Source organism: Solea senegalensis, linkage group LG8 (assembly GCF_019176455.1).
Source record: "Solea senegalensis isolate Sse05_10M linkage group LG8, IFAPA_SoseM_1, whole genome shotgun sequence".
Taxonomy (NCBI): domain Eukaryota; kingdom Metazoa; phylum Chordata; class Actinopteri; order Pleuronectiformes; family Soleidae; genus Solea; species Solea senegalensis.
Window position 1 is genome coordinate 26,135,708 of NC_058028.1, and position 26,903 is coordinate 26,162,610.

The window sequence follows — 26,903 nt, forward strand, 5'->3', positions numbered from 1 at the left end:
CCTGTGGTGCACGCACATTCACTCTCTCACACTCAGGGTATGAATATGACTTTTTATATGCCATTAACCTTGTCTGTTTCTCTCCCTAGTTTGTGTCTTTCCTTCCTTCCCCCTCTCTCTCTCTGTATTCTCATCTTGCAGGTTGCAGGATCAAGATCCAGTTCTCGAGGCTATCCATATCATACATATCATCACCATTATTATTGTGCTATAATTAAAAGTCGATATCATTGACTGTATAAACTTGTAACTTGATACAGTTGTTGTGTATCTGCTCCTGGTCCCTCTCTCTCTTCTGTCCCCCATTTTCCTTTCACCCCAATCGGTCGGCAGATGACTGCTCATCTCTGAGCCTGGTTCTGTCAGAGATTTCTTCCTGTTAAGAGGGAGTTTATTTCTCTCCACTGATGCCTAGTGCTTGCTCATTGCGTGAACTGTTGGGGTTCTCTGCTCTCCTTGATGTTGTCTATGTACAGTGCCTTGAGATAATGTATGTTATTATTTGGCGCTATACAAATAAAACTGAATTGAATTGAATTTAATTGATGCTACTGAGGTTGTGCTGAGTAGAATAAACGATCTTGTCACCATCAAAGATCGACTTTCCTGCCTCCCGTGGTTCTTTTGCGAGTCACACTTCCGCCCGCCGACAACATTAACAACACCGGAACACAACGCAGAGTAGTAGCGGGTGGAGGGGCTGTGGGAGAGTGGGTTACATGTACAATTTATGAATGTGTTTTTCTGTCTCATGTTGAATGGAACAATCATTTTAAGGTGTTAAATGCTCATGTTTGCATTTGTAATTCCTAATAAATTTGGCTGTTATATTAGTGAGACAGGAAGTGATTTTTTAAAGGACAATTGGATAAGGACTTCTCTATACCAAGCCAGATCGAGGAAGCATCATCTTTAATCCAATCAACTATGTATCTCAGATAGGTACTTAGTTGATATCTCTTATAGTAATATCTGGGAGATCCAACCCGCCCATAGCACTGCATAACTGCAACACTGACATCCTGATCCGTGGTCTTCGTTTACTCCAGATAAATGAGCTAAACCAACCATTGAGTTTTTTCACTATTATATGAATGAATAAGATGGGAATCATTTGCATTGGATAGAGCAGACGCGGAAGGACATTCATTTTTAAAAGTGAGATTCGGGGGGGTTCTGGTTAGGACGTGCAACTGAGTGGTCGGGCTCTGACGAAATTAATATATTTTCTACCATATTTTAGTATCCAAATCGAGCTACTTGTGACCACTTCATTTCCGAAATACTTCATTTTGGATGATGTCGAAAAGTTGAGGGAGAAGACATAAAGACTATAAAAAGACAGAGGTTGATACTCTACACAAGGACATCACGGAAGATCAGACATCTAGCACCAGCAAGATGCTAACCCAATTGGAGACTAGCCGGGATGAGAGCCAGATACTAATAGCCATACAATCCATAAGGAATGATTTTTCGGTGCAACTACATAAAGTAGTTTCCTCCAACCGAGAGATAAAAGAAGCTATAGCGGAATTTTCTGAAAGACTCACAGGCAGAAACCCACATCAGCACAGCGGAGGACCAGATCACCTGGCTAGCAACCCTGGCCAGTGCTACTCAGAAAAAAGTCCAGAAGCTTACCTCACAGATGGAAGAGTTGTTAAACCGACAACATCGCTGCAATCTGAGGTTGGTTGGGTTACCCGAAGGATCGGAAAATGGAGATGCCCATACATTTTTAATGACATGGCTTCCCAAGGTACTTGATATTGGAACAGGACAACCTTTGACTGTAGAGCAAGCATACAGGCTGGGGAAAATGCAGCAGCAGCAGACCCAGGATCAACATGGGTCAATCAAGACATGCAGAAAAAGGCATCAGCTGAAATGCGGCAAGAAGGCCTTTCAGAGAACTTTGACTAAAAAAACCGACATTGATCTTTGAAACTGTTCTGGTGAGCTTTAGAGTAGGCTAACTGATGACGAACTTGGAGGTTAGACGTTGTCTGCCCTCTCAGGCTACTAATGAAAGATTGATACATGATTACAGGGTCACAAATGAACATTGTATTTCCCATTCGTAATATAAATGTGTAACTAGTGAGCCACATTGGGGATTGCACTTCCGCGTTTCGTTTACAGGTTGCTATGGCAGCCACTGGAGCCTCAAGCGCTGGCTGCAAACAGCTGCATTGAATTTTGTGATTAGGTGATAGGATAAAAACCAGGAAGTAGCGGCTCATAGGTTTGCTGTCCATTCAATTTATTATCCAGTTGCGGGTAGTAGACGGGAATCCTGGCGAGGTGAGTGAGCCGGTGTTTGTTTAATGGTCGCAAACTGGCTAAATTAATGGAATTTTTTCCTTAACAGTCGGCAGGTATCCCCTTTCCGGTGTTTTGATCGCAGTATGGGCATGCAGCACGAGCAGTGATCACTGTATTTTAAGCTATTATTGTTTCACTGATTTGTTGTTGAATGTCTTTATCTTAACACTAACTCTGTTGTAGATTTCTGCTGTGTCGGAAGGCCACGGGTTGTGTGTATGCCTGTATGTGCCGTACTGCAGGTATGAAGCATTTACATATAGCGATGGTACAGAAAATGGCATAAAGAGTCTGCCATTGCTGTTTTGCCGGAGTATTATTAGTATTATTATTATTATCATTATCATCATCATTGTTATTTGTTTGTTTAGTTTGTTTTGTTATCTTGCTTTATTGTGCATATTCTGATTTCTTAAGTGGTGCTATGTTTGATTGGGCAATATTGTCTATGTGGCTGTTCATGACTGCTGGTTAATGTCACCTTCTGGGTACTGGCTGTCCGTTTAGTTTGGGCAGTAGGCCCGGCGGCCAAATCTTAACTTGCTAACTCTTGTCTCCCTCTTTTTCCCAAACAGTGGCCAGTGAACGTGGTGCCGGTGCACAGGGGGCTTTAGGTTCTTCCTTCCACACTGCATGCATTGAGACCGGGTGCAAGGTTAATGAGCACGTTTTACTTTGGTTTTTTTATAGTTGCTGTGGATGCTTGTGTGTTCTTACCATTTTAGATACTGAAGCACTTGGTTGCTGTGGTGAACTCCCCCTGCTGTACCAGGTAACCTCCCTCATTGGCCCATGCTAATTAGTACTTGATGATAACATGACGAAAACCGATCTGCATTTAACCATATTAATTTCCAAAACTTACGGAAAGAAAAGGAAGCACTTACATATCGCACAGTGCATTCTCCAAAACATTATAGAACGCATTTTAACCCCAGTTTATCTATCTGATAATTATCTTAGCTGGCAAGCTAGAACAATGGATCCCTGATGATCTCAATCTGCAAATTATAATGACTCATCTTTTATTATGTCCTTATGAAGCAATGACTTCTAGCTTTCTTTAACTTGGTAATAATTCACTGTTTTAACTTAATTGTTTAAGTATTGTTTTAGCTCACATTTCCAATTAAATATTTATTATACCCAATTTCTTATAACTGTTACAAAACTACCTCAAACCTCTTATTAACCTTCTATCTTCTTATGGGGTGAGTTTTCATTAATGTTGTTAATCTAAGTTACGTTAGTGTTCATTCAAAGTCACATACAGGGTTTAAATAAAGAAAATTCATGCTAGATGCTATCTTTTAATAATCCACTGTGCGTTTCAGAACATTATGTGGTTTACATTGTTATTAACTAGCTATATAGAGTATCAGCTAATAATATGAATAACAAACGAACCTGATGTACTCGAATAATGTGTGAATGACACAGCTTTGTGTATGAAGTATTGACTTCTGATGCTAATGATTTAGCAACTAACTCAGTTAGCACATCATCATCTCATTGAGTAACAGACTGATCCATCCACACTACATCACAGAGCCACTTACATTTATTTTATTTCATTTGATATTAGAAATATGTATCTATCTTTGTACCTTCTAACTTTCAGAATATTACTTTCTTATTTATTATTTCTTATTTTTCATATTTAGGAAATGTATATTTACATTTAATTTTATTTTCCTCTTGGAACCCCCCTGGGACCTCTTCATAGAACCCTCAGGGTCCCTGGACCTGCTATAGATAACCATTGTTCAAACTACTGTAATAGTTTCTGTCCTTTATGCTAACAGATATCAGATGTCACTGACAAGACCAGGGCGACTGTAGGAGCTACTGTACAGAACTACTGTGTGTAAATGTGATGATACTGTCACTTGGCTCTCCATAAGGTGTAAATCTTTGGGGCTAAAATTCTCCCTAAACCAGTCTGAGAAGTGCCTACATTCAAATGGCCACATCTTTAAATATTTTCAGATTTTCACCTGCTAGACATTTATGGAAAGCTTAGAAATCACACTTTGAGACTCTGCAAAAAATTCAAATGCCCCTCGGGAGAATTGCTCCTGATTTTTCCATTGCTGGGTACATTTTGTTAAAATTATAAAATTAAGGAGGGGTAATTGACATAAATGTAAACAATTCTCCAAATTAATTATTGGATATAGTTTTCATGACTTAGTATCTCGACCCATGATGGCTTTCTTTGTGTTGCTCTCTGGTCTAAACAGGATGATGTAACATTTGGGTCCAAACAGCGCCACCAAGAGGCCAAAACTGGAGGCCAGGATGGCAAATACCTCCACTGCATCTGCATAGTTGCCTGGTGAGCTGATGTAAGCAGGGACAAAGGCCACCCACACTGCGCAGAAGATCAACATGCTGAAAGTGATGAGTTTGGCCTCATTGAAACTGTCTGGAAGATTCCTTGCTAGAAAAGCTAACAAACAACTGAGGATGGCCAGTAAACCAATATAACCAAGTAAAACTGCAAAACCAACTGTCGACCCAACTGCACACTCATAAACTATCTTGTCACTGTGATACTGGGTGTTTTTATGAGGCACTGGTGAAGCAGAGATAAGCCAGGCAGTGCAGATTGCTGCTTGAACAGAAGTCAGAACCAGAACTGTCCCTCTCTGCTGCACAGCACCAAACCACTTGAGACTGGACTCACCTCCTGGTTTGGAGGCCCTGAACACAGCAAGAACCACCATGGTTTTCACCAGGATACATGAGACACAAAGCACAAAGCTGATGCCAAATGCTGCATGTCTTAGTTGGCAAGTCCATAATCTGGGTCGTCCAATGAAGAGCAAAGAGCAGAGGAAACAGAACTTAAGTGACACCAAGAGAAGAAAACTGAGTTCTGAATTGTTGGCACGAACTATAGGTGTGCTGTGATGATGGATGAAGATGCCCAGAACAACAACACAGATACATGTGCCCAACAGTGAGGTGGTTGTCAAGCAGATACCCAGAGGCTCATGGTAGGAGAGGAACTCTGTTTTCTTAGGAAGACAGTGGTCACGCTGGGGGCTGGACCAGAAATCTTCTGGACAACTGGTGCACTCCATGGAGTCTGAGAAAAGAGGGAAAGTGATGAGATACATGTTTATACAACATCTCTAAACTGTGGTGTTTAAAACCTTACACTCACCAGTTGTATTGCTGATCTTTCCCTCAGAACAAGGGACACAGTCAAAACAACACACTGGTTCCCCCTTCTTTCTGGCCATGCGAGTACCTGGAGGACAACTCTCACTGCACACTGACCGAGGAGGCTGTATTGAGAAATATCAGCATCTGTTAGATTAATCTATAATGATTAAGGTAAAGAGACGGTAGTCTGAAAAAGTAAGAAATAACCTGTTTGGATTCAAAGTTCCAGAAGATTTTGTCTTCATCCAGTGTGATTTCTTCACCTTTGAAGGCTGACCTCTTCACCTCACCCACTATCTGAACTTTAGTTCTTCCATCAGGGAGCCACACCCAGTTCATGATGTCATATATAGGTAAGGCATCACCATTTTCATCAAATGACACTCGATCACCAAATGTTGTTGTGAAATTGACTTTTTCCAAGTAATGCATAATCTGTGAAAATCCAGATTAGGGCATGTAAAGTATATTATTTGTAATAATAGTGCTTTCTATTAGAGATGCATCAATAACACTTTGGCCTAAACAAAACGACCAAAACAGGAGTTTGTGGTGACACATGCAAAAACTGTGGCCAGCATGTGCTTGTCTATACCTTGCTTAGTGTCTGTGCAGAACACCAATAAAATGATAACAAGACATGAGTACACGGTGGAACAGCGCCTATTAAATGCTGGAAAGTTTCCATTTGCAAAAGCAAAACTTGGCTGCATACAGCACAGATTATAAACTGCCCGACATTCACTTCACACCGGAGGACATTCTCTCTCTCTTCTCGCCTCCTTGGATCCTCTGCACTTCATCGCGACTGTACTCGATCCTCGATAAAGATCATTACTTAGATGTGGGGATAAAACTGCATGTAGAGAAATGAACCAGAAAAAAACAATGATGTGGTGCATCCCTACTTTCTATACACACAATTTATATATCTATAAAGGTCTACAAAGAATACCCGAAGTAGGATCCATCATCCATATTCTACCGCTTTATCCTCCACATGAGGATCGTCGGGGGCTCTGGTTCCAGTCCCAGCTGACATAGAGCTAAAGGTTGAGGTCACACCTTGGACAGGTCACCAGTCCATCACAGGGCCACATAGAGACAAACGACTATCCTCTCTCACACTCACACCTATGGTCAATTTGGATGTCCAATTTGCCTAATCCCAGAAGTATGATTTGGTTTATAATTTCTTAACACTTCACACTCCAAGAGTTGAGTGTAAACTGATATCTCACCTGCCATGGCTCCATTTTTTGTAAATGAGCACAGGTGTTGTTGCTGAAAGGTCCTCTCCCTGGCTCACACTGCAGCATGTCATCAAGAGCATATGCCAGAGCGTACACAGCCTTATACACATTATACTCTGGTCTGAGGTCTGAAACATCCAGGAATTCAGTCTCCACATTCTCTAAAACTTCCTGTCCAGTGCATAATTCTTCTGCAGGTTCCACCCAACCTGCTGGAGGTGGTGCAAATCTACACTGAAATGTGTGTTCCCAAAACTGATTCACCTGTAATGTAGTTCATCTTAAATTGATCACAATATTTTTTTTCCCCAAAAATACCAAATCAGAGTGAAACTCTCACCATGCTGTTTCCATCAGTGTTGTTGTGATGTAGATCAGGATGTATTTGTAACAGGAAGTCCCTGAAACCTGGTATTTCTCCTCGGTGGATGGCGATGCCCAGTGTTCCACCCAGGTACGGCATGAAGTGAGGAGTCTGGAGCACATCAGCTGATGTCCAGGCTTCACTGACAATCCACTGCAGGCCTGTCACATTCTGCCTCACCACCTGTACATTGTATTATCACATGTATATGAATTCATACTTTCATACCAGTAAAGTATAATGTAGTTTCCACAGTTGATGTCACACACAAACCTAGAGTACTACCAGAATTACAGTCAAATTTGAATTTGTCTTGGTAAATAATCTTACTCTTAAACAATAGCAGCAGCTTTAATAAATGACATGTGAAATAGAATTCAGGAAATCTGTTTTTTTAAAGGCTAAATGGTATTTGCTAGATATTTTTTTCAGGACTGACCTCTTTCATGAGGTTAATCATGAGGAAATGATTTGCAAACACAATCACCACTCGAGCTGTAGATTTCCTCATCACATCCACTATTCTCCTCACTTCAGCAGGGTCATCACCCCGGGGCAAAATCTCTGTGTAAGCCAGACAACCTCCACCAGCTGGACCCAGATCAGAGTGAAAGGATCGGGCAGCATGGAATCCATAATCACTGTCATTGATGAGCAGACCTGCCCAAGTCCAACCAAAGTGTTTTAGAATCTGAATCATAGCATTCACCTATGTGGACACAGAGCAGAGGGATTAGTGCACAGGCTGGAATCATCTAAACTAGAAATCCTGTTAAACAGTTTCATCAAAGACTCATGTTTAATCACTGTCTTTAAGTGTTGTATATCTGACACCACACAACTCTGTCAATGAAACATATAACATAACTGGTGACACACTCTTTTCTTTTTGTATATACATTTTCACCTGAAAAGCATCACTTGGGATCGTCCTAAAGAAAGATGGGAACTTTTTTCGGTCACTCAGGCAGGAACATGTGGCATAATAACTCACCTGCAAAACACACAAACTTTCTTTAATTCAACATTCTGAAAAAATATTTTAATGTTGATTGTTATGTTCATGTATTTCATTTATTTAAACTTACCAGAGGCACGCTGTACAAACCTAAGACTGTGGATATGGCAATAGAACGTGTAGAAGAAGATTCACCCACAATCCCTAGGACTGGAGGAGTTCCTACACAGTTCTCCTCTATTGTAACTTGCTCTTCTTGACCACTGACTAAGGTCAGTGCTGCACGAAATCCAATTCCAAGTTGGATGCAGTTATCATACAGACTGTATCCCAGAGTCACATTAGGCAGCAGGTTGGAGTTTCTGTTGATCTCATCAATGGTGAATGCCATGGCCTGAGCCAGTCTGAATCCTACAATATCAAAACTAACAAAATAACACAAGTGTTTATGAAAAAAAAAATACATTAAATAGGAACAATACAAAGCTTCATGTTCCATAACTACATATTATGAATTCATTCAGATAAATCGTTCAAACATAATAAAAATATGTGAAGGCAAATGTAACATATATATGTATATATTTATACAAATATATATATATGTATATATATACACACACACACACTTTAAGTATTTTACAGTAATCATACATACAGTACTTATAGTCTTGGGTTTTATCAGCTTTGTGCTGTTTCCCTCACAGACTCACCCATAGCAGTCAGACATTTGTGGCTCTGAGGTAAAAGATAGGTCAGGATCAGTTGAAATTAAGTTGACTGTAAACAGTCCACCTAGAATCACATCTCCAGTTTTGTGCATCCCATTTAAATGAAACTGTCCCTTTGACTGACAAGAGGAGGAATAAAGAGAGGAGGACACAGCAGAGGAGATACAGAAATACAACATTAGGAAGAGGAGGCTGGTGTCTAAAAATGCCCTCATGACTTTGCTTTGGCTCATCTCCTTATCTGAGTGCAGTCTTATCACAATATCAACACATTTTATTAATTTGCAGCTGCCCATGTTGAATAATCTTGTAACACCACCCATCAGTGCAGAGGAGGAAGTGAAGCTGTAGGGGCAGGGCCCAATAAATCCCAACTGATACTGATTTGTACTAAATGACTTTGTAGTTATTATTGATTATTATTTGAGCTTTAGTATTGTAAATGACAGCTTTTGATGTTTGATTGTAGAAATAAAAAATTAAAAGCCACAGCACAGTATTTTAATAACAGTATTTACCGAAAATCAAAATTAAATTTTACCTGCACTTACCTGCTTTTTTCTATCAAACACTTGGATATTCAATTTGTTTCTCCAATTACAAAACAACTTTGTATTTAGCCTTTTTGTGTGGATTTTCATTTTATTCATTATACTTTATACATTCCACACAAGTATACTTGAAGTAAACTTTAACCCATTCCTATATTTTCAGAATTATTACTGTTTAGTTCAAGTTATTACATAAATCCCTCATCCTTATTTATCTGGTTAAGATCATTTTAATAATAACAGCTATTGTCTTTGTAATTGAAGGGAAATTTGCCCCATTTTACCCTTCATTTACTTTGGGGACAGTACTTATTTATACCAGTAGATGTCATTAGTCGGTTGGCTACTCTGCTGTTTTGCACTTGACTGCTGTGAAAAGGAAGAACTTAGATGTGGATGTTAGAGAACCGGTGCACAGCTAAAACTGGAGGAGAGGGAGGAGGAGAGGAGGAAGGCGGGTTCAGAAACAGAGAGAAAAGAGGAAAGGCAAGAGTCTGGGACTGAGAGTAGGGACTTTGAATATTGGGACGATGACGGGAAAAGCTAGAGAGTTGAGTGACATGATGCAGTGAAGGAAGGTGGATATACTGTGTGTCCAGGAGACCAGGTGGAAAGGTAGCAAGGCGAGAAGCTTAGGTGCAGGTTTTAAGTTGTACTACTATGGTATTGATAGGAAGAGAAATGGAGTAGGGGTTATCCTAAAGGAGGAGTTTGTTAGGAATGTCCTGGAATTGAAAAGAGTGTCAGATAGACTGATGAGTCTGAAGCTTGAAATTGAAGGTGTGATGTTAAATGTTATTAGTGGCTATGCCCCACAGGTGGGATGTGAATTAGAGGAGAAGGAAACATTCTGGAGTGAGTTAGATGAAGTGATGCAGAATTTCCCCAGAGGTGAGAGAGTTGTAATGGTGCAGACTTCAATGGACATGTTGGTGCAAGAAATAGAGGTGATGAAGAAGTGATGGGCAGGTTTGGTATCCAAGACAGGAACACAGAGGGACAGATGGTGGTAGACTTTGCAAAAAGGATGGAAATGGCTGTAGTGAATGCTTTTTTCCAGAAGAGGCATGAGCATAGGGTGACTTATAAGAGTGGAGGTAGGAGCACACAGGTAGACACTGTAAGAAATAATTCTGTGGTCATGTAGATTTGAATTAATTTATCAGGTAAAATATATTCAATATAATTGTGTTTTTGGTTTTGAGGCAAATATTTAATTTAATTAAATTTCAAATATAAATGTTTGGAATAAAATCCACCCATTGTAGTTAAATAAAACAAGCATTATGTTTACCTAATCCCAAATAGACAGAATATTGAGTGAATTCAATCAGGGAAATTTTAATTGAAAAGCACTTCCTGTCAAAGTGCCCCCTTTTCTTTTTGAATGCAGAAGGCTATCATCTAGCCACAAAACATTTGAAGAGAGTGCAGACAGTGAATGTTCGTCTTCTTCGACATTGCTCAAAGGTAAGAAAACTTATTTTATTGTCACTGGGCTTGTAAGAAGAACGCATGTAGTGGAAGGCTATATTACAATATAAAATGTCTCAGAAATAGAGACAACATAAAGTTGGCTTCTGTTGCCAAGGCCTTATGTTAATGTACGTTAGTAGGCCTACTGTGATTTTGTTGCGCTATAATATGAAGACTGCATTATACATTTTGGAAGAATTCATGTATCAAAGTCAAACTTTTATTTTGAAGGATACGGCTTAGCATTCCGCTATCATGGTTGCTATCATGGTTCCTACATCCCTTGCGTGTTGATATATCCTCAGTATGTTTTTATAAAATGGCGTGAATAAGTACATTGGGTTTAATGTTGAGGTTAGACACATTAACATAAAGAGATATATTGGGGGTTATCGCTTGAAGAACAACTTACTTAAACACATGTGAAGTAAGTTTATTAACAGTGTTACGTTTTAGCGCCGCAATTTAATTTTTTTTCATGCTTAAATCTGTTCATTTTAGTGTGGTAATGTCCGGTCCACAGCACTTAACGTTAGCAGGAGGGGAGGAGGCTTAACATGGCACAGCTTAACAGTACACTAAAAAAGTTTCTGAAAAATGTAGTTTATTTTTTTTATTTTTTTGGTGATTGATTTATCAGTTGTTCATTCCTCCCCAGGACTCAGTGCACTCGTCGGTTGAGAGGACCAGAGAGGTTGTCTTTCAGTGTCTTATAGAATACCTTGGAGAACAATGGGGACATCTCATCAAAGAATTCAACGTAGGTGAACTTAATTTGCATTAACTTATTTCAAGGACCACATTTCCTTAATTCCTCCTTTTTTTATTTATTTTTTTCACAGCTTCAGTTCTCCTTGTCATAGATTCTCCAAATCTCTGACCTCAACAAGAGTGATGAACACTATTCTTCCACAAGATACTCTAAATAGGGAGGGATATAATAATAGAACAGCATAAAGCCCTCGTTACAATGAAGGAACAATTGTAGAATATAAAAACATCAAAATAGAGAAGAAAACAAAGAACAATTTGAGATCAAGGCCTGCGAGAAAATAACATTTGATAAAATAGATTTATAAGCTATGAAAACAATAATGAATGTATTGTATATTAATGCCATATGCTTGCAATATATTTCTGACAGTTTTATACTAAGACACTTACAATTTCATGTTGCAGGACACTGAGAACTTGGAGGAACTTGAACAGCTCATAATGACAATTATTGTGACCCCAAAGCCTGGCGCTTCGACAAGCAACAGCCCAAAGAACATTGGAATTGTCATAGAGGTCGTGGAAGTCATCACAGGACTTGGAGATATTGCGAGGGCTTGCTCTGTCCTCCTTGGCCTGACCTACGCACTGAATCTCGATTATCCCAAACAGCTGAAGTACAACTTTGAGGTATTCCAAAAACTTTTCTTGGAACTGGATGATTCAAAGCTGTCAAACAAGGTCCAGTCCCTCAAGAGCAAACTTCTGGCTTGAAATGAGACTGTAGTTGCAGTGCAGACTTTTGTGCTACACAATGTCCATCTACTACAGAGCTTGAGAATTGCACATTTGAAAGTGCTGCTATGTTTGCAAGTTAGCACTGATTTGGAATCTTATCCCACTAATGTCAGTGACATTTCTATTGTGGTTAGTTCAAAGTACTTAATGTGTTTTACTCCATACAAATTGTTTTGGTACATGCACTTCTGGAGGATTTTTCTTTAAGATCATTATTAATCCCATTTAGTAGCTTAGTGAGGTGAGAATGCATGGACACACATGTTTATGGATACATCATCATTGTGTAAAATGGAATGTATTTTTGTTTTTACAAAAAAAGTTTGGAGTCAGTATTCTGTCTTATTCAAATTTCTGGTTTAAAAATGCAAGATCTTACGTCTGGCCTGAAATGAGACTGTGGTTGCAGTGTACGCTGATGTGCTACAATGTGTTCGAAAGCACAAAAGTGAATTGTTAATAAATGTGTTATTTGAGTATTTGTTTTGTTCTGTACTTTCTGAGCCATAAACTAGTTATTCCTAAGAAAGAAGACTATTTAGATTTAATTCATTGCATTGAATAAATTCAAATTAATTATTAGTCAATTATATATCATTGATATGTAGAATTAAATCAATTTTTATTAGTACAAATTATACATTAGGGAGTTTATCTTTTTCAAATCAACTCAATATTTTTGTTTAGGTTTTAATTAATTCTGTACTGTTTTCTATTCAGATCTGCTCATATTAAATGGGTAACTATTAAGGGTCTCATTTAATTAAAATGTACTTGTTAAAAGAATTGTTGAGATCCATAGGAAGGAGATCAGAGTCAGCTCAGTGTCCAAACAAGGGTTTAATCATGTACAAGAGGAGCATTCACAAAGCAACACACAGGCCAGTTACAAAGTGAAGACTCCCTGTCTTCGAGGAAACACAAGGTATTTATCTGTCTCAATGGGTCTGCTATCACCCTGCCATTTGGTGCAAACCCCCGCCTCTGTGGGTCTGTTATCACCTTGTCCTAAGTTGCAGACCCATTGTCTCTATTCACAAGTTACCTCAAACAGTTCCTAAAACAATACAAATGGTCACTGGTCACAGGTCGCATCGAACAGTTACAAAAACAATACAAAGGGTCAATGGTCTCAGGTCACATCAAACGGTTGCATTGAACATTTTTCTCCATGTATTACATGAGGTACATAATTTCTATAACAGTACTCAATACCAAACATTGTGAAATTTAATTAATAATATTGCTTGTAATCTGTTGCCTCATTTTTATTGAGTAGGTGTGTCTTTTCTTACAGTGTGCATCTTGTATAGACGATGTAATCTGAAGGAGATCAGTGACTGCAAAGTAGTCGTGGGTGAGAGTGTAGCAAGTCAGTATAGGATGGTGGTTTGTAGGATGAATCTGGTGACAAGGAAGACGAAGAGGACAAAGGCAGAACAAAGGACAAAGTGGTGGAAGCTGAAAAGAGAGGACTGTTCTGTGGTTTTCAGGGAGGAGTTGAGAAAGAATCTGGGTGGTCAGGGAGAGCTCCCAGATGACTGGACAACTACAGCTAATGTAATCAGGGAGACAGGTTGGAGAGTACTTGGTGTGTCGTCTGGAAGGAAAGTAGATAAGGAGACTTGGTGGTGAAATGGGGAAGTGCAGGAGTATATAAAGAGAAAGAGATTAGCAAAGAACAATTGGGACACTGAGGAGACTGAAGAGAGCAGACAGGAGTACAGGGAGATGCAGCACAAGATAAAGATAGAGGTGGCAAAGGCCAAACAAAGGGCGTATGATGACTTGTATGCTAGGTTGGAAAGTAAGGAGGGAGAGAATGACTTATACAGGTTGGCAAAACAGAGCGATAGAGATGGGAAAGACGTCCAGCAGATTCGGGTGATTAAGGATAGAGAGGGACATGTATTGACAGGCACCTCAGAAGTATTGGGAAGATGGAAAGAGTACTTTGAAGAGCTAATGAATGAGGAAAATGAAAGAGAGCAAAGGGTAGAAGAGGTGACTACTATTGCTTTAAGAATGCTGGTAGAGAAATACAGAGAAGGTCAGAGGGAGCTGCATTGTGCCTTTGTAGATCTGGAAAAAGCCTATGACAGGGTGCCGAGAGAGGAACTATGGTACAGTATGAGGAAGTCTGGAGTGGCAGAGAAGTATGTCAGACTGGTGGAGGACATGTATGCCAACTGTGAGACAGCAGTGAGGTGTGCTGTTGGTGTGACAGAGAAGTTCAAGGTGGAGGTGGGACGACATCAGGGTTCGGCTCTGAGTCCCTTCTTGTTTGCGGTGGTGATGGAAAGACTGACAGATGAGGTTAGACAGGAATCTCCATAGACTAGGATGTTTGCAGATGACATTGTAATCTGTGGTGAGAGCAGAGACCAGGTGGAGGAAAAGCTCGAGAGGTGGAGATATGCTATAGAAAGGAGAGGAATGAAGGTTAGTCGCAGCAAGACAGAATATATGTGTGTGAATGAGAGGAACCCAAGTGGAACCATGAGGCTACAGGGAGTGGAGATAAAGAAGGTGGAGGATTTTAAGTATTTAGGGTCAACAGTCCACAGCAGTGGAGAATGTGGAAAAGAGGTGAAGAAACATGTTCAAGCTGGTTGGAATGGGTGGAGAAAGTGTGATAAAAGAGTATCAGCCAGAATGAAAGGAAAGATATACAAGACAGTGGTGAGACCAGCGATGCTGTATGGTCTAGAGCAGGGGTGTCAAACTCATTTTTGTTCAGGGGCCACATACAGCACAATTTGATCTCAAGGGGGCCGGACCAGTAAAAATAGTAAAATAACATTATAATAACCTATGAACAACAAGAACCCCTTTGTTTTTTCTCCTTTGTTTTACATTTACATGAAATTTCTTGAGAAATATAAGTGCAATTTCAACAATGTCATGCCTAAAGTTACTATTTACACAGCACACTGGATCTATAAAGGCACAAACATTTAGTCACGGGTATCTGGAGCATTTGACATTACATTTAGATTAGTGTGAACTTTTAACAAATTCATCCCGTGGGCTGATTGGACCCTCTGGCGGGCCGGTTCTGGCCCCCGGGCCGTATGTTTGACACCCCTGGTTTAGAAACAGTGGCACTGAGGAAAAGACAGGAAGCAGAGCTGGAGGTAGCAGAGATGAAGATGTTGAGGTTCTCATTGGGAGTGACGAAGATGGATAGGATCAGGTATGTGTCAATCAGAGGAACAGCACGTTAGATGTTTTGGAGATAAGGTCAGAGAGGCCAGAATGAGATGGTTTGGTCATGTACAGAGGAGGGATAGTGAGCATATTGGTAGAAGGATGCTGGGGTTGGAACTGCCAGGCAGGAGGTCTAGAGGAAGACCAAAGAGAAGGTTTATGGATGTAGTGAAAGAGGAAATGAAGTTAGTTGGTGTGAGAGAGGGGGATACAGAGAACAGGATTAGATGGAGGAGGTTGATTCGCTGTGGCGACCCCTGAAGGGAGCAGCCGAAAGGAAAAGAAGAAGACTCTGCAGCTGATGTATTGCGTTCAATGTACACTGTCTATTCTACAGTACATGCTGTTGATGCTACTGACCATCAAAGATCGACTTTCCTGCCTCCCGTGGTTCTTTCTCGAGACACACTTCACCCAGCCGACAACGTTAACAACACCTGAACACAACGCAGAGTAGAAATGTACGATTTATTATGTGTTTTTCTGTTTCACGTTGAATGGAACGATCATTTTAAGGTGTTAAATGCTCACGTTTGCATTTGTAATTCCTAATTAAATAAATTACGCTGTTATATTAGTGAGACAGGAAGTGCTCAGACCTAACCGGACTATATATATATATATTGTATATCAGCAAAGAGAGTGCAGTGCAGAGATGAGACTGTCTTTTTGTTTGGTTACAGTGACCCTGACCAATTACAAGTCTTACATACAGTAAGTGTGAATATTTATGTTTTACAGTCATTTGTACTTTACCAGCTATGTATGTATGTTATGTCTGTGTTTATATATATGTATATATATATGTATATGTTTATATATATATATATATATATATATATAAATAAGTGTTATTAACAACCTATTTTAATGGTGTCAATCTTTTAATCATGAGATTAACGTTCTTTTTGACTGAGCAAACTTGTTGTTTTTTTCACATGCTTGTTACAACAACAACACATTAAACCACGGGACTCTGTCTGCGTTGAAGAACGGCACTTCAATCACACACTGCAGGGTGATACACAGCCGCTCTTATTATTGTGCAGCTCTCACGATAGGCATGAAAATGTGTGATTATTTATTAACTATTTCTTCAATTTCAATCGAAGATCATATTTCTGTCTGCAATTATCTTACATTGACAACAATGATCACTCAACTGACTTGAGTGCATCATACTTTTTTGATCCACCCCCAAAACTATATCTGCTTCAAAGAATTCACAGAAATGGATCCAGTAATTTTTGAGGAATGCCAGAATAAATGTCTCAGATCTAGATCACCTGACAATTGCTTTTAACTCTTGTCCGAGTCTGCCATTCCACATAAGATAAATATCATCATCTGCTCATTTCCGCGATGGAACATACGTGAGAACTCATGTGACCACAGGAACCACACACACTGTCTGCCTATGCTCCATGTAGAACACTTCCCTGTCCAGTTGGTGGCAGCATAGAAGACCACAACAAACATGTTGGTAACCATGGACACTGGCTTGAGGTAATGTGAGGAGTTAAATTCATCCCTTAACTGTACAACCCATATCTCAAAGAAAACACAAAGTAAAAAAGATCAGTTTGTGTTTTTAAGAACAATTGTTAGATTTTCAGAACCTGATCTTCTAATTGTGAGACATTTTAGTTCTTTTGATTGTACGTTTCCTGCAATTCAATCACGCCGACGGCTGTGAAAGAGTTTTGCATCTTGTGCATCGGCGCAATATCATAGTGCATGATTTCCGAAAATAAACTACATGCTATACTATACTACGTTGATATCAGCGCAGATATCAACTGTTGAGGAATATTGGAATATTTAGATTATTTGTCTCTGTGCATGTCTTCACACAGAGCGACACTGAACATATGCAGTTCTCCTCTAATGTAAATCGCTCTTCTTGACCACTGACTAAGGTCAGTGCTGCATGAAATCCAATTCCTAGTTGGATGCAGTTACCATACAGACTGTATCCAAGAGTCACATTCGGTAGCAGGTTGGAGATTTTGTTGAACTCATCAATAGCAAAGGCCACGGACTGAGCCTGTCTAAAATCTACAACATAAAAACTAACAAAATAACACAAGTGTTAACGATGAAAAAAACAACAACCATAAAATGTAATCAATTCAAAGCAGTAGATGTCAGTAATTGGTTTGCTGTTTGGCACTATACTCCTGTGAAAAGGAAGAACTTAGACATGGACGTTACGAGTGAGGAAAAGGTTCACACGCACCATATAAAGTTATATTAAGAGTATTTACACTGTTGGTATGAGGCCGTTTGTGTTTCAGGTCGTTCAATTTGGCAAAACCCCCACTAGCTGTTGCTAGCCTCCGATGCTAATTCAGGCCAACCACATTAGCTGTGTAGCCTTGTAATGGTGACCTGACTGTGCAGTAGCTGCAGGTGGAATAGCTCATGTGTATGTAACATGGTGTATGTATTGTGTTACTAGGTGACACTGTTATGTTCAGAGGAAAAAGTATTGAAGTATTTGTCCATTCCCACTGCCCGTAGGATCAATGTGCGTTACGCCGGAGACGCCATGTTGCTTTTAATGTATGCTGTCTATTCTACAGGTGGGTTAAGGTGAATGTTGTTCCTATAAATTATATCACATTTTGGTGTAAAATGCTGCTGAAACTCTCTATGGGAGACGGGAGGATATATTTTGTTTGTGTTATCCTTATTGTGATTTATGGTGGCTAATTAGGTCAGCTCCCGGGCACTCGCTGATGTGAATGCACGCCGTGTACTCTGCAGCTGATGTGTTGCGTTCAATGTATGCTGTTTATTCAACAATACATGCAGTTGATGCTACTGAGGTTGTGCTGAGGAGAATTAATGGTCTCGTCACCATCAAAGATCGACTTTTCTGCCTCCCGTGGTTCTTTTCAAACATGTGCAATAACCACAACAAAAACTCATAAAAACATGTGCAATAAAACCTTGGGCAATATTGGGATACTGTATGTGTGTATATATACATGTATATGTATATGTGTGTACATATATATACATATATATGTATCTAAGTATATATATGTATGTATGTATATTACATGCATAGTGTATTTTTATATCATATTCATATATTATTTTATATTTTATTTTTTTATTCTATATTTTATGGTGTTTGGTACCTGGGGTGTTTTTCTTTCCTGTCTCCTGTAAAGTGTGACTGTGTGTGGATGTTGGAGTTTTTAATTTCCCAGAGGGAACCTCCCAGAGGGATTAATAAAGTCGTCCGTCTGTCTGCTCAGACTTAACAGGACAATATATACTGTATATCAGCAAAGAGAATGCAGTGCAGAGCTAAGACTGGCTTTTTAGTTAACACACATTAAATCCTAAACTTATTTTACATATTCTAAAATATAAAATATACGCTGATCCCCAACACTTTTAAAGTCTTAAATGAAGATTGACAAAGAAAAACACATTGCAGAAGAACTAAATTGTGGCTGTTACGGCGCAAATCTTTGGCTGTTCATCTGAACAAAGGCTTCTGGTGCCAACTCCGATCTCACTTTTGTGATGCTAGTGGTGTTTATGCTAACACATTAGCATTTAAGCTAATAGACTTTCTCCAGAGTTCATACACAAACCGATGGATTATTTAGTTGCTGAAAGAGAGTGGCAGGACATGAGAATATCTGGACACCTTGAGGTAAACAGACACAGTAGTTACTTCTGAGATGACGACATGACGTCATGGAATCTTATTAACCTATCTTCTTATGGGGTGAGTTTTCATTAATTCTATGTTATGTTAGTTTTTAAAGTAAAATACAGGGATTAAAAAGTGTTTTTTCATGCTGGACGCTGTCTTTTAATAATCCACTGTGCGTTTCAGAACATTATGTGACTACATTGTTATTAGCTAGCTCAGTATTGTTTTAAAATGCAGATGTTACGAAAATCCAACCTTGTGTTCGATCAGATGATATATATGTATGATAAACTGTAACGGGAGCATGTGAGCATCTGCAATTTATATGAATAACATGATGTGGAGGGCTGCTGCTAAGCTTTTGGGGGCCCTAAGCATAATTGGTCAGAGGTATAGGGAGCGGCGGCTCTGTTGATGTGCTTGAATAATGTGTGAATGACACAGCGTTGTGCATGAAGCATTGACTGTGATGCTAATGATTTAGCAACTCTCTGAGCACATCATCATCTCATTCAGCAGCTCATTCAGTAACAGACCAGTAACAGACCAGTAACCATCCACACAAACACAGAGCCGTTTAAATGTATTTTTTTAGGGTTCGAGCAACTCTGTTGCAAGAACTCTACTGTAATGGTAAAGATTATTCTTCCTCTTCTTCTTCTTCACCAAAGTAAATCGCGTTTTTGAGGCCCTGAACATGCCCCAAAATTCACCAATTTTTGCAACCGCATCAGACCTGGTGTAAAATTACGTTTATTAGTGTTTCGGGGAATGTGCATTAAAAAATGAAAGTGGGCGGGGCAAATAACTGCTCCACCCCCTAAAACTTGTGGCCCTGAGGAGCACGTTCAATGTACATGCACGAAACTTGGTACACTCGTTCCTTAGGTTGGGACAGTCAAAAAAGTCAGCGCAGCCTATGCTCTAAAACGAACAGGAAAGCCGCCATCTTGGATTGAAAGTTCATTTTTTGATGATTTCAAGTAGGTCCAGCTGCAGACCCGCAGACCACTCAACGAAACGCCCCTTTACTCAACGAAACGCCCCTTCACTCAACGAAACGCCCCTTCAAACTACACGACACTCTGATTGGCTCTCAAGAGACTGCGTCTGAAACGTGATGACGTTTACTAACGTGATGACGTTTACCAACGTGATGACGTTTACTAACGTGATAACGTCTTCTTTTATTGAAACTTTATTTACACACGCGTATCTCATAGACACTTGTTGACAAGAGACTTTTATCCCGGTGTGCGACAGGAAAAGAGAAGAATAAATACTCGTGTTGACTTTTATGAACACAGAAATGTACTTTCTGTGAAATTTGTGAATAATTAATGTCACTTTGTAAAGTATGAAATGTTATAGCCAAACTGCTAAAATATATAAATGCCGATTGGAAAAGTTCTTTGAACATCACGTTTACACAATATAGTATCACGTTTTTGTGATATAATTATCACGTTTATACAATAAAGTATCACGTTTATGTGATATAATTATCACGTTTATACAATATAATATCACGTTTATGTGATATAATTATCACGTTTATACAATATAATTATCACGTTTATACAATAAACGTGATAATATCACGTTTATACAATATAATTATCACGTTTATACAATATAATATCACGTTTATACAATGTTTATACAATATAATATCACGTTTATACAATATAATATCACGTTTATACAATATAATATCATGTTTATACAATATAATATCACAAATTCCACTTTGAACACACACTTTGAATAATTTCATTTGTTTTTGCAAACTTCCAACATCATGGCAACCTGTATGTTACAAAAAGGTGTGTTTAATATAGGCCTACATTTATTGAATGTCTTATTAGTCTGTAGTTTGACATGTTGTTCAACTGGACAGAACAACGATTAGAACTAATAAAAGTCTACTTGATCAGGTTTTTAACCTGAAAGAAACCCTCCTTAAATTCTGTGCTGGTGTGGTCCAGGTGGTGGTAGACAGAAGTTAAGTAGACAAGATCTGCTGAGTATGTCATTAAGGAGATGTTACCTATTTCCAGGAAGATATGTGAAACATTGGTATCTGAATCAAACCCAGCCAGTTGGACATCAGTAGGTCTTTTGATGAAAGTAAAACAAATGCACTGAAACCCTTGATTCTGCACAGAAAGTTGTATAACTTTCAAATCCATGTAATGAATACAAGTGATGAATGATATATTTTCTTTATTTTATACACAACAGACTATCCAGCAGACACATTCACTACCCAGGGATTACAGGCACCTGAGGAATTCCTCACAGTCCAAGGCTTTCTTGTAATTGCGCAGGAAGCTATCCAGTTTCTGCCTCGCTTTTGAGGAAATGTGGCTCTGAAGCTGTTCCCCAAGCTGGGTTATCTCGCTGACAAGACAAAATGATATAGCAAAATAATGAAGTCGTTAAAGACACTCAAATACATATTAAGTTATAAACTGAAAATTGGATTAATAGTTTCCTAAACTATCCGGCTTACCTTGAGTCAAACTCTGTGCCACGCATGTACATCTCCTTGGCTTTGTCCAGGGAGATGGAGTGAACAGCTCCGAGGGCGTATACTGTTGCCTGTGGCATGAAGATTAAGATTTAAGATTGTGTTAGACAGTGACCATGTGTTAAAAGGAGACAGACATATGCAGTCATATAAAACATGTAGTCTACAAATCAGTGTCAGTGTCTGAGATCTCACCTCTGGCAAAAGTACATCCATTACAAACGCCACTGGATCTGCAGACTTCTTGTCTGTCTCAGTACGTTCGAGTACTTCAGACAAGAAGTGCATGACTTTGTCCACTTGTTCTACATCTTCAAATAGAAGGATGACCCTGTCCTGTTTCTTGGCCCAAGGAGACACCGTGTTGCCTGTGATGATATTCTATAAAAAATGTATAGGATTTTAGTTTGGGTATTCAAATACAAATACACAAACACCACACTAAATGCCATTGTCACTCACTTTAAGGTGTTGCAGCATGCCCTGATCCTCTGTGATTACACTGGTTAACAGACAACATGCCTCGCGTCACTTCTGTTGGGATTGTTGGGCCCTTTCCTAAAATTAAATTACACATAATATGCAACACTGAATACATGTGATTAAGAACTTTGAATAAGACATTTTCTTTCCCTGATTATTTGCACTTCCTCTGATAAGAGGTGTCATCCTGGCTGGCAACTTGTTTGGCCACAGTAACATCACTGCCCTAAATGGATATACAGATAAGCCTGTCTGAGAGGCAAATTGTTACATTACTTCTGAGAACAATCATTATTATCAGGGGCATCTATAAAAATGCAGGAATCTTGAAACTTTTTCTCAATATCTAAATTCTCAACAAGAGTGAAAATAAAATACACATTGACTTAAGATTCTACACACATGAAGTACAGTACACATAGACGAAATGGCTCCAGCATTAGTTTACTTTACTTTACTTATTTTGAGTTTCTGATACTCAAATGGATGAGTTGAAAAGTTTGATGGTCACAGTTATCCATGGTCAGGACAAACAGAAATAACATCACATTTAATAATACATAAGGCTCATGGGGAAATTAAAGCCTTTCAGCGTTGAAATGAAAAAATATTTGATAATTTAGGACTTACCACCGTACTCCACCATTGACCTTTGGTGTCCCTGCAGATGAGACACAAGCTTTGCATAGCTCCCCTTTTTTGTGCAGATCAGACACTGATAAGTGTCCGAGTCGCATCTCCTCAGCTCAGGGTCTGCTCCTTCACTGAACGTAGAGTTGCTCTATAAGAGAAAATGTAAATTAAAATTGTATTTTGTATTTTTAACATGGAAACATTTTTAATCCAGAATCAAGTAGTAATACACTGGACTGCATTTGCCTTTAAGACTTTCCCTGTCCTAAAATATATGCAGGCTAACTGAAATAAATCAAATCAAATGACACTGTTGACTGTGATTCAACAGAACTTCTCATTTCTAAACATGAAAAATATTATTCATCATCAAATCTTTTATCTTAACAATTGTAGAACTGAGGTCACACGTTTTCAAATGAGCAAAGCTGTGTGCAACTTATCAGAGTCATTTAAAGATTAAAAAACAGATAAATACTAATAGAGATCATATAGTTTATCTTATACGTTTCTTGGTTGAAAATGAGACAATGTTATATTGTCAATGTTATAACCTGTACATATAAATAAAAGAAAAAAAGGAAAAAAAGAAAAAAAAGGGAGAAAATCGCTGCGTCTTGCTTGCTGTTACAATCGCTATCGTTACAGCATGCAGACATTACTGGTTAATGAACTGCACTTAATTGATTTAATGGATACAAATAATGACTATTCATCCAGTGTTCAATATCAAAATGTGTTTTTTATCCATTCTTACCTTTTCCTCCGTCATTTTCCCGTGTTTTTGTCCCGTGTCCCGTGTCCCGTTTTTGTCCCGTGCTGTACAAGATGGCGCTGCACGAGCAGCTGCTGCTTACAACGGCTCTCCCTTCTTTCTTACTTTTTCTCGTTTTTTCTCCTTTTTCCTGGCGTGTTTCACGCTTTTTCTTTAAAATGGTCAAATCCTGCTGCCACTACGCGCACAATGAGACCACTTTCATTACTTTTGCATTTTGTTTAATGCTCTTCTCCGCACTTTTGGGAACTCCGTCGGCAGACACGCTCAGCGGATCCGTTGTTTACACCAGGGATCAGCTGTTGGTGTTGCGCAACACCGCTCTCTCTCTCAACGCGGAATGGACGATTCCAACGGTTTTAAAGAGGAAGAGACGGGGCTGCAGAGCGGGTCGGAGGAAACAGGAGAGGAAACGTAGGTTCCGTCCTTTTATCCCATCTATTATCATGGGAAATGTCCGCTCCCTCGTGAACAAAACAGACGAGCTCGCGGCGCTGACCCGGTACCAGAGGGACTTCAGGGAGAGCAGCCTGCTGTGCTTCACGGAGACCTGGCTGACGGAGATGACACCGGACTCGGTCGTTTCCCTGGAGGGGTTTAAGACGGTACGTGCGGACCGGAATGTGGCTGGGAAGAGGAGAGGCGGAGGAGTGTTGGTGTTTATTAACGAGAGATGGTGCGACCCCGCGCACGTCTCCATCAAAGAACAAGTTTGCACAAAGGACATTGAGTTTGTTGCGGTGGGCATCCGCCCGTATTACATCCCGAGGGAGTTCTCGCATGTGATTGTGTATGCAGTCTACATCCCTCCCTCAGCCGATGCAGCCGCAGCGTGTGAGAGGCTGCACAGCTCAGTGTAGGCACTGCAAATGGAACACCCGAACTCTCTCCTGCTCATAAATGGTGATTTCAACCATGCCTCGCTTTCCTCCTTTTTTCTCCACGTTCACACAGTATGTGAAGTGCCACATCCGGGAGAACAAGACGCTGGACCTCTTATATGCAAATATAAAGGGTGCGTACACCTCCGCCCCCCTCCCTCCACTCGGCCGCTCTGATCACAACCTGATACGTCTGCGACCTGAATACACATCCGTGGTGAGGAGGCAGCCCGCACAGAAAGTAACTGTAATGATGTGGAATGAAAAAGCCAATGAGAGGTTGAGAGACTGCTTCGAGACAACAATCTGGGAGACATTCTCTGATGGAGATAACATCGATGGCTTCAATAACTGTTTCACAGATTACATGAAATTCTGTGAGGAAAATGTCGCACCAACCCGCAGGGTGCGGTGCTTTGCCAACACCAAGCCATGGGTGACCCCTCAACTTCAATTCATGCTGAACAAGAAGAAGAGGGTGTTTGCTTCAGGGAGCAAAGAGGAGCTGAAAAAAGTCCAGCGGGAGCTCAAGCAGGCGATCAGGAAGGCCAAGGACGTCTACAAGAGGAAACTGGAGGAGCAGATGGGACAGAGCAAAGCAAGGGATGTGTGGAGAGGCCTGAAGAACATCACAGGTCATGGACAGAGTGGAGCCAGAGTCACAGCAGGGGGGGACCAGCGATGGGCCACTGAACTGAATCAATACTTCAACCGATTCGATCAGGGCCCCCCTCCCCTCTCCACCACTGCCCCCCACTCCTCACACGCCTGCTCTCCAGCGGCTACAGCCACCATCCACCAACCGTCCTCACCTCCAAAACACCTCACTCCAACACCCCACCCCCCACAGCCCCAGCTGCCCACCCCCCCTCAATCCCCCCCCCTCTCTGTGACAACTGAGCAGGTGAGGAGAGAACTGAGGCGACTGAAGATCAGGAAAGCTGTGGGACCAGATGGGATCAGCCCCAGACTGCTCAGGGACTGTGCTGACCAACTCTGTGAGGTGGTCGCGCACATCTTCAACCTGAGCCTCAGACTGGAGAAGGTCCCGGTCCTGTGGAAGACCTCCTGTGTGGTTCCAGTTCCTAAGACAGCGCACGCAAAGGAGCCGAGCCACTTCAGACCCGTCGCCCTGACCTCTCATCTGATGAAGACCATGGAGAGGCTGGTCCTCAGACATCTGCGCATGGTGGTGAGCCCCTTGATGGACCCACTGCAGTTCGCCTACAGGCCGAAGATCGGGGTGGATGATGCCGTCATCTACCTGCAGCACCGTGCACTGACCCACCTGGAGGTCGCCGGGAGCGCTGTGAGAGTCATGTTCTTTGACTTCTCCAGCGCTTTCAACACCATCCAACCGGCGCTGCTGAGGAGGAAGATGGAGGACGTAGGAGTGGGGACACAGCTGGCTGCATGGACCACCGACTACCTCACCAACAGGCCGCAGTATGTGAGGCTGCAGGACTGCAGGTCTGAGGTGGCCATCTGCAGCATCGGGGCTCCCCAGGGGACGGTGCTCTCACCGTTCCTCTTCTCCCTCTACACCTCAGACTACACCTACAACTCCAGCAGCTGTCACCTCCAGAAGTTCTCCGATGACTCAGCCATTGTTGGCTGCGTGTCTGAGGGGGACGAACTGGAGTACAGGTCGGTCATCAAAAACTTCGTGGACTGGTGTGAGAGCAACTTCTTGTGCTTGAACACCGGAAAGACGAGGGAGATGGTGATCGACTTCCGGAGAAGGACCCCACCACACCCACCGGTGAGCATCCAGGGCTCGGACATCGAGCTGGTGGATAATTTTAAGTACCTGGGTGTTCACCTCAATAACAAACTAAACTGGACCACTCACATTGACGCCCTCTACAAAAAGGGTCAAAGTCGCCTCCACCTCCTGAGGAGACTGAGGTCCTTCGGAGTGTGCAGACCTCTACTCCGCACTTTCTTTGACTCTGTGGTGGCCTCTGCCATCCACTATGCTGTGGTTTGTTGGGGAGCAGGCAGCACGGACCGGGACAGGAAGAAACTGAACAGGCTGGTCAGGAGGGCCGGCTCTGTCCTGGGCTGCTCGCTGGAATCGGTGGAGGAGGTGGGACAGAGGAGGACGTTATCCAGACTGTCCTCCATCATGGAGAACACACTCCACCCACTGCACCTGACTGTGGAGGGGCTTGGCAGCTCCTTCAGCGGCAGGCTCCGGCACCCTCAGTGTAGGACAGAGCGCTACTGAAAGTCCTTCATCCCCACTGCTGTTCGGATATTTAACTCCTCTTAAATGTCCACTCACTTTCCCTGATAATACTCTATATTAGAGTGTAATTTTATCTTTTTACCTTTTATCTTTTGGTAATTTTTGTCTTAC

At 40.8% G+C, this 26,903-nt stretch overlaps 2 protein-coding genes and 1 long non-coding RNA gene across 3 annotated transcripts; 1 reads left to right on the forward strand and 2 right to left on the reverse strand.

Annotated features, from left to right (window-relative positions):
- Nucleotides 1-4,310: 4,310 nt before the first annotated feature.
- On the reverse strand, nt 4,311-9,095 carry LOC122773864 (extracellular calcium-sensing receptor-like). The gene is made up of 9 exons (XM_044032836.1): nt 8,791-9,095; nt 8,208-8,502; nt 8,027-8,113; nt 7,559-7,828; nt 7,090-7,302; nt 6,744-7,019; nt 5,710-5,937; nt 5,501-5,624; nt 4,311-5,422 (listed from the first exon to the last, which is right to left on the reverse strand). Exons 1-9 carry the CDS (start codon nt 9,039-9,041, stop codon nt 4,512-4,514), a joined length of 2,655 nt encoding a protein of 884 aa, XP_043888771.1. The 5' UTR covers nt 9,042-9,095; the 3' UTR covers nt 4,311-4,511.
- Nucleotides 9,096-10,404: 1,309 nt separating this feature from the next.
- Nucleotides 10,405-12,826, forward strand: LOC122773867. Its single transcript, XR_006360924.1, has 3 exons — nt 10,405-10,829; nt 11,494-11,595; nt 12,015-12,826. It is a non-coding gene; the product is annotated as an uncharacterized LOC122773867 (long non-coding RNA).
- Nucleotides 12,827-21,447: 8,621 nt separating this feature from the next.
- Nucleotides 21,448-23,695, reverse strand: LOC122773866 (PWWP domain-containing DNA repair factor 3A-like). The gene is made up of 6 exons (XM_044032838.1): nt 23,643-23,695; nt 22,883-23,033; nt 22,232-22,327; nt 21,965-22,150; nt 21,752-21,840; nt 21,448-21,639 (listed from the first exon to the last, which is right to left on the reverse strand). Exons 3-6 carry the CDS (start codon nt 22,247-22,249, stop codon nt 21,513-21,515), a joined length of 420 nt encoding a protein of 139 aa, XP_043888773.1. The 5' UTR covers nt 22,250-22,327; nt 22,883-23,033; nt 23,643-23,695; the 3' UTR covers nt 21,448-21,512.
- Between the last annotated feature and the right edge of the window lie 3,208 nt (nt 23,696-26,903).

What these genes read in the sequence shown, in the direction of transcription:
- LOC122773864 (XM_044032836.1), bottom strand. Translation starts at nt 9,041, where the DNA reads ATGAGCCAAAGCAAAGTCATGAGGGCATTTTTAGACACCAGCCTCCTC. An exon ending in CAAATGTCTGACTGCTATGG is followed by an intron (nt 8,503 to 8,790) that starts GTGAGTCTGTGA and finishes TTATTTTGTTAG; the next exon opens with TTTTGATATTGTAGGATTCA. An exon ending in TCCCAAGTGATGCTTTTCAG is followed by an intron (nt 7,829 to 8,026) that starts GTGAAAATGTAT and finishes GTGTCCACATAG; the next exon opens with GTGAATGCTATGATTCAGAT.
- LOC122773866 (XM_044032838.1), bottom strand. An exon ending in TGGATGTACTTTTGCCAGAG is followed by an intron (nt 21,841 to 21,964) that starts GTGAGATCTCAG and finishes TTCATGCCACAG; the next exon opens with GCAACAGTATACGCCCTCGG. An exon ending in GGCACAGAGTTTGACTCAAG is followed by an intron (nt 21,640 to 21,751) that starts GTAAGCCGGATA and finishes TTGTCTTGTCAG; the next exon opens with CGAGATAACCCAGCTTGGGG.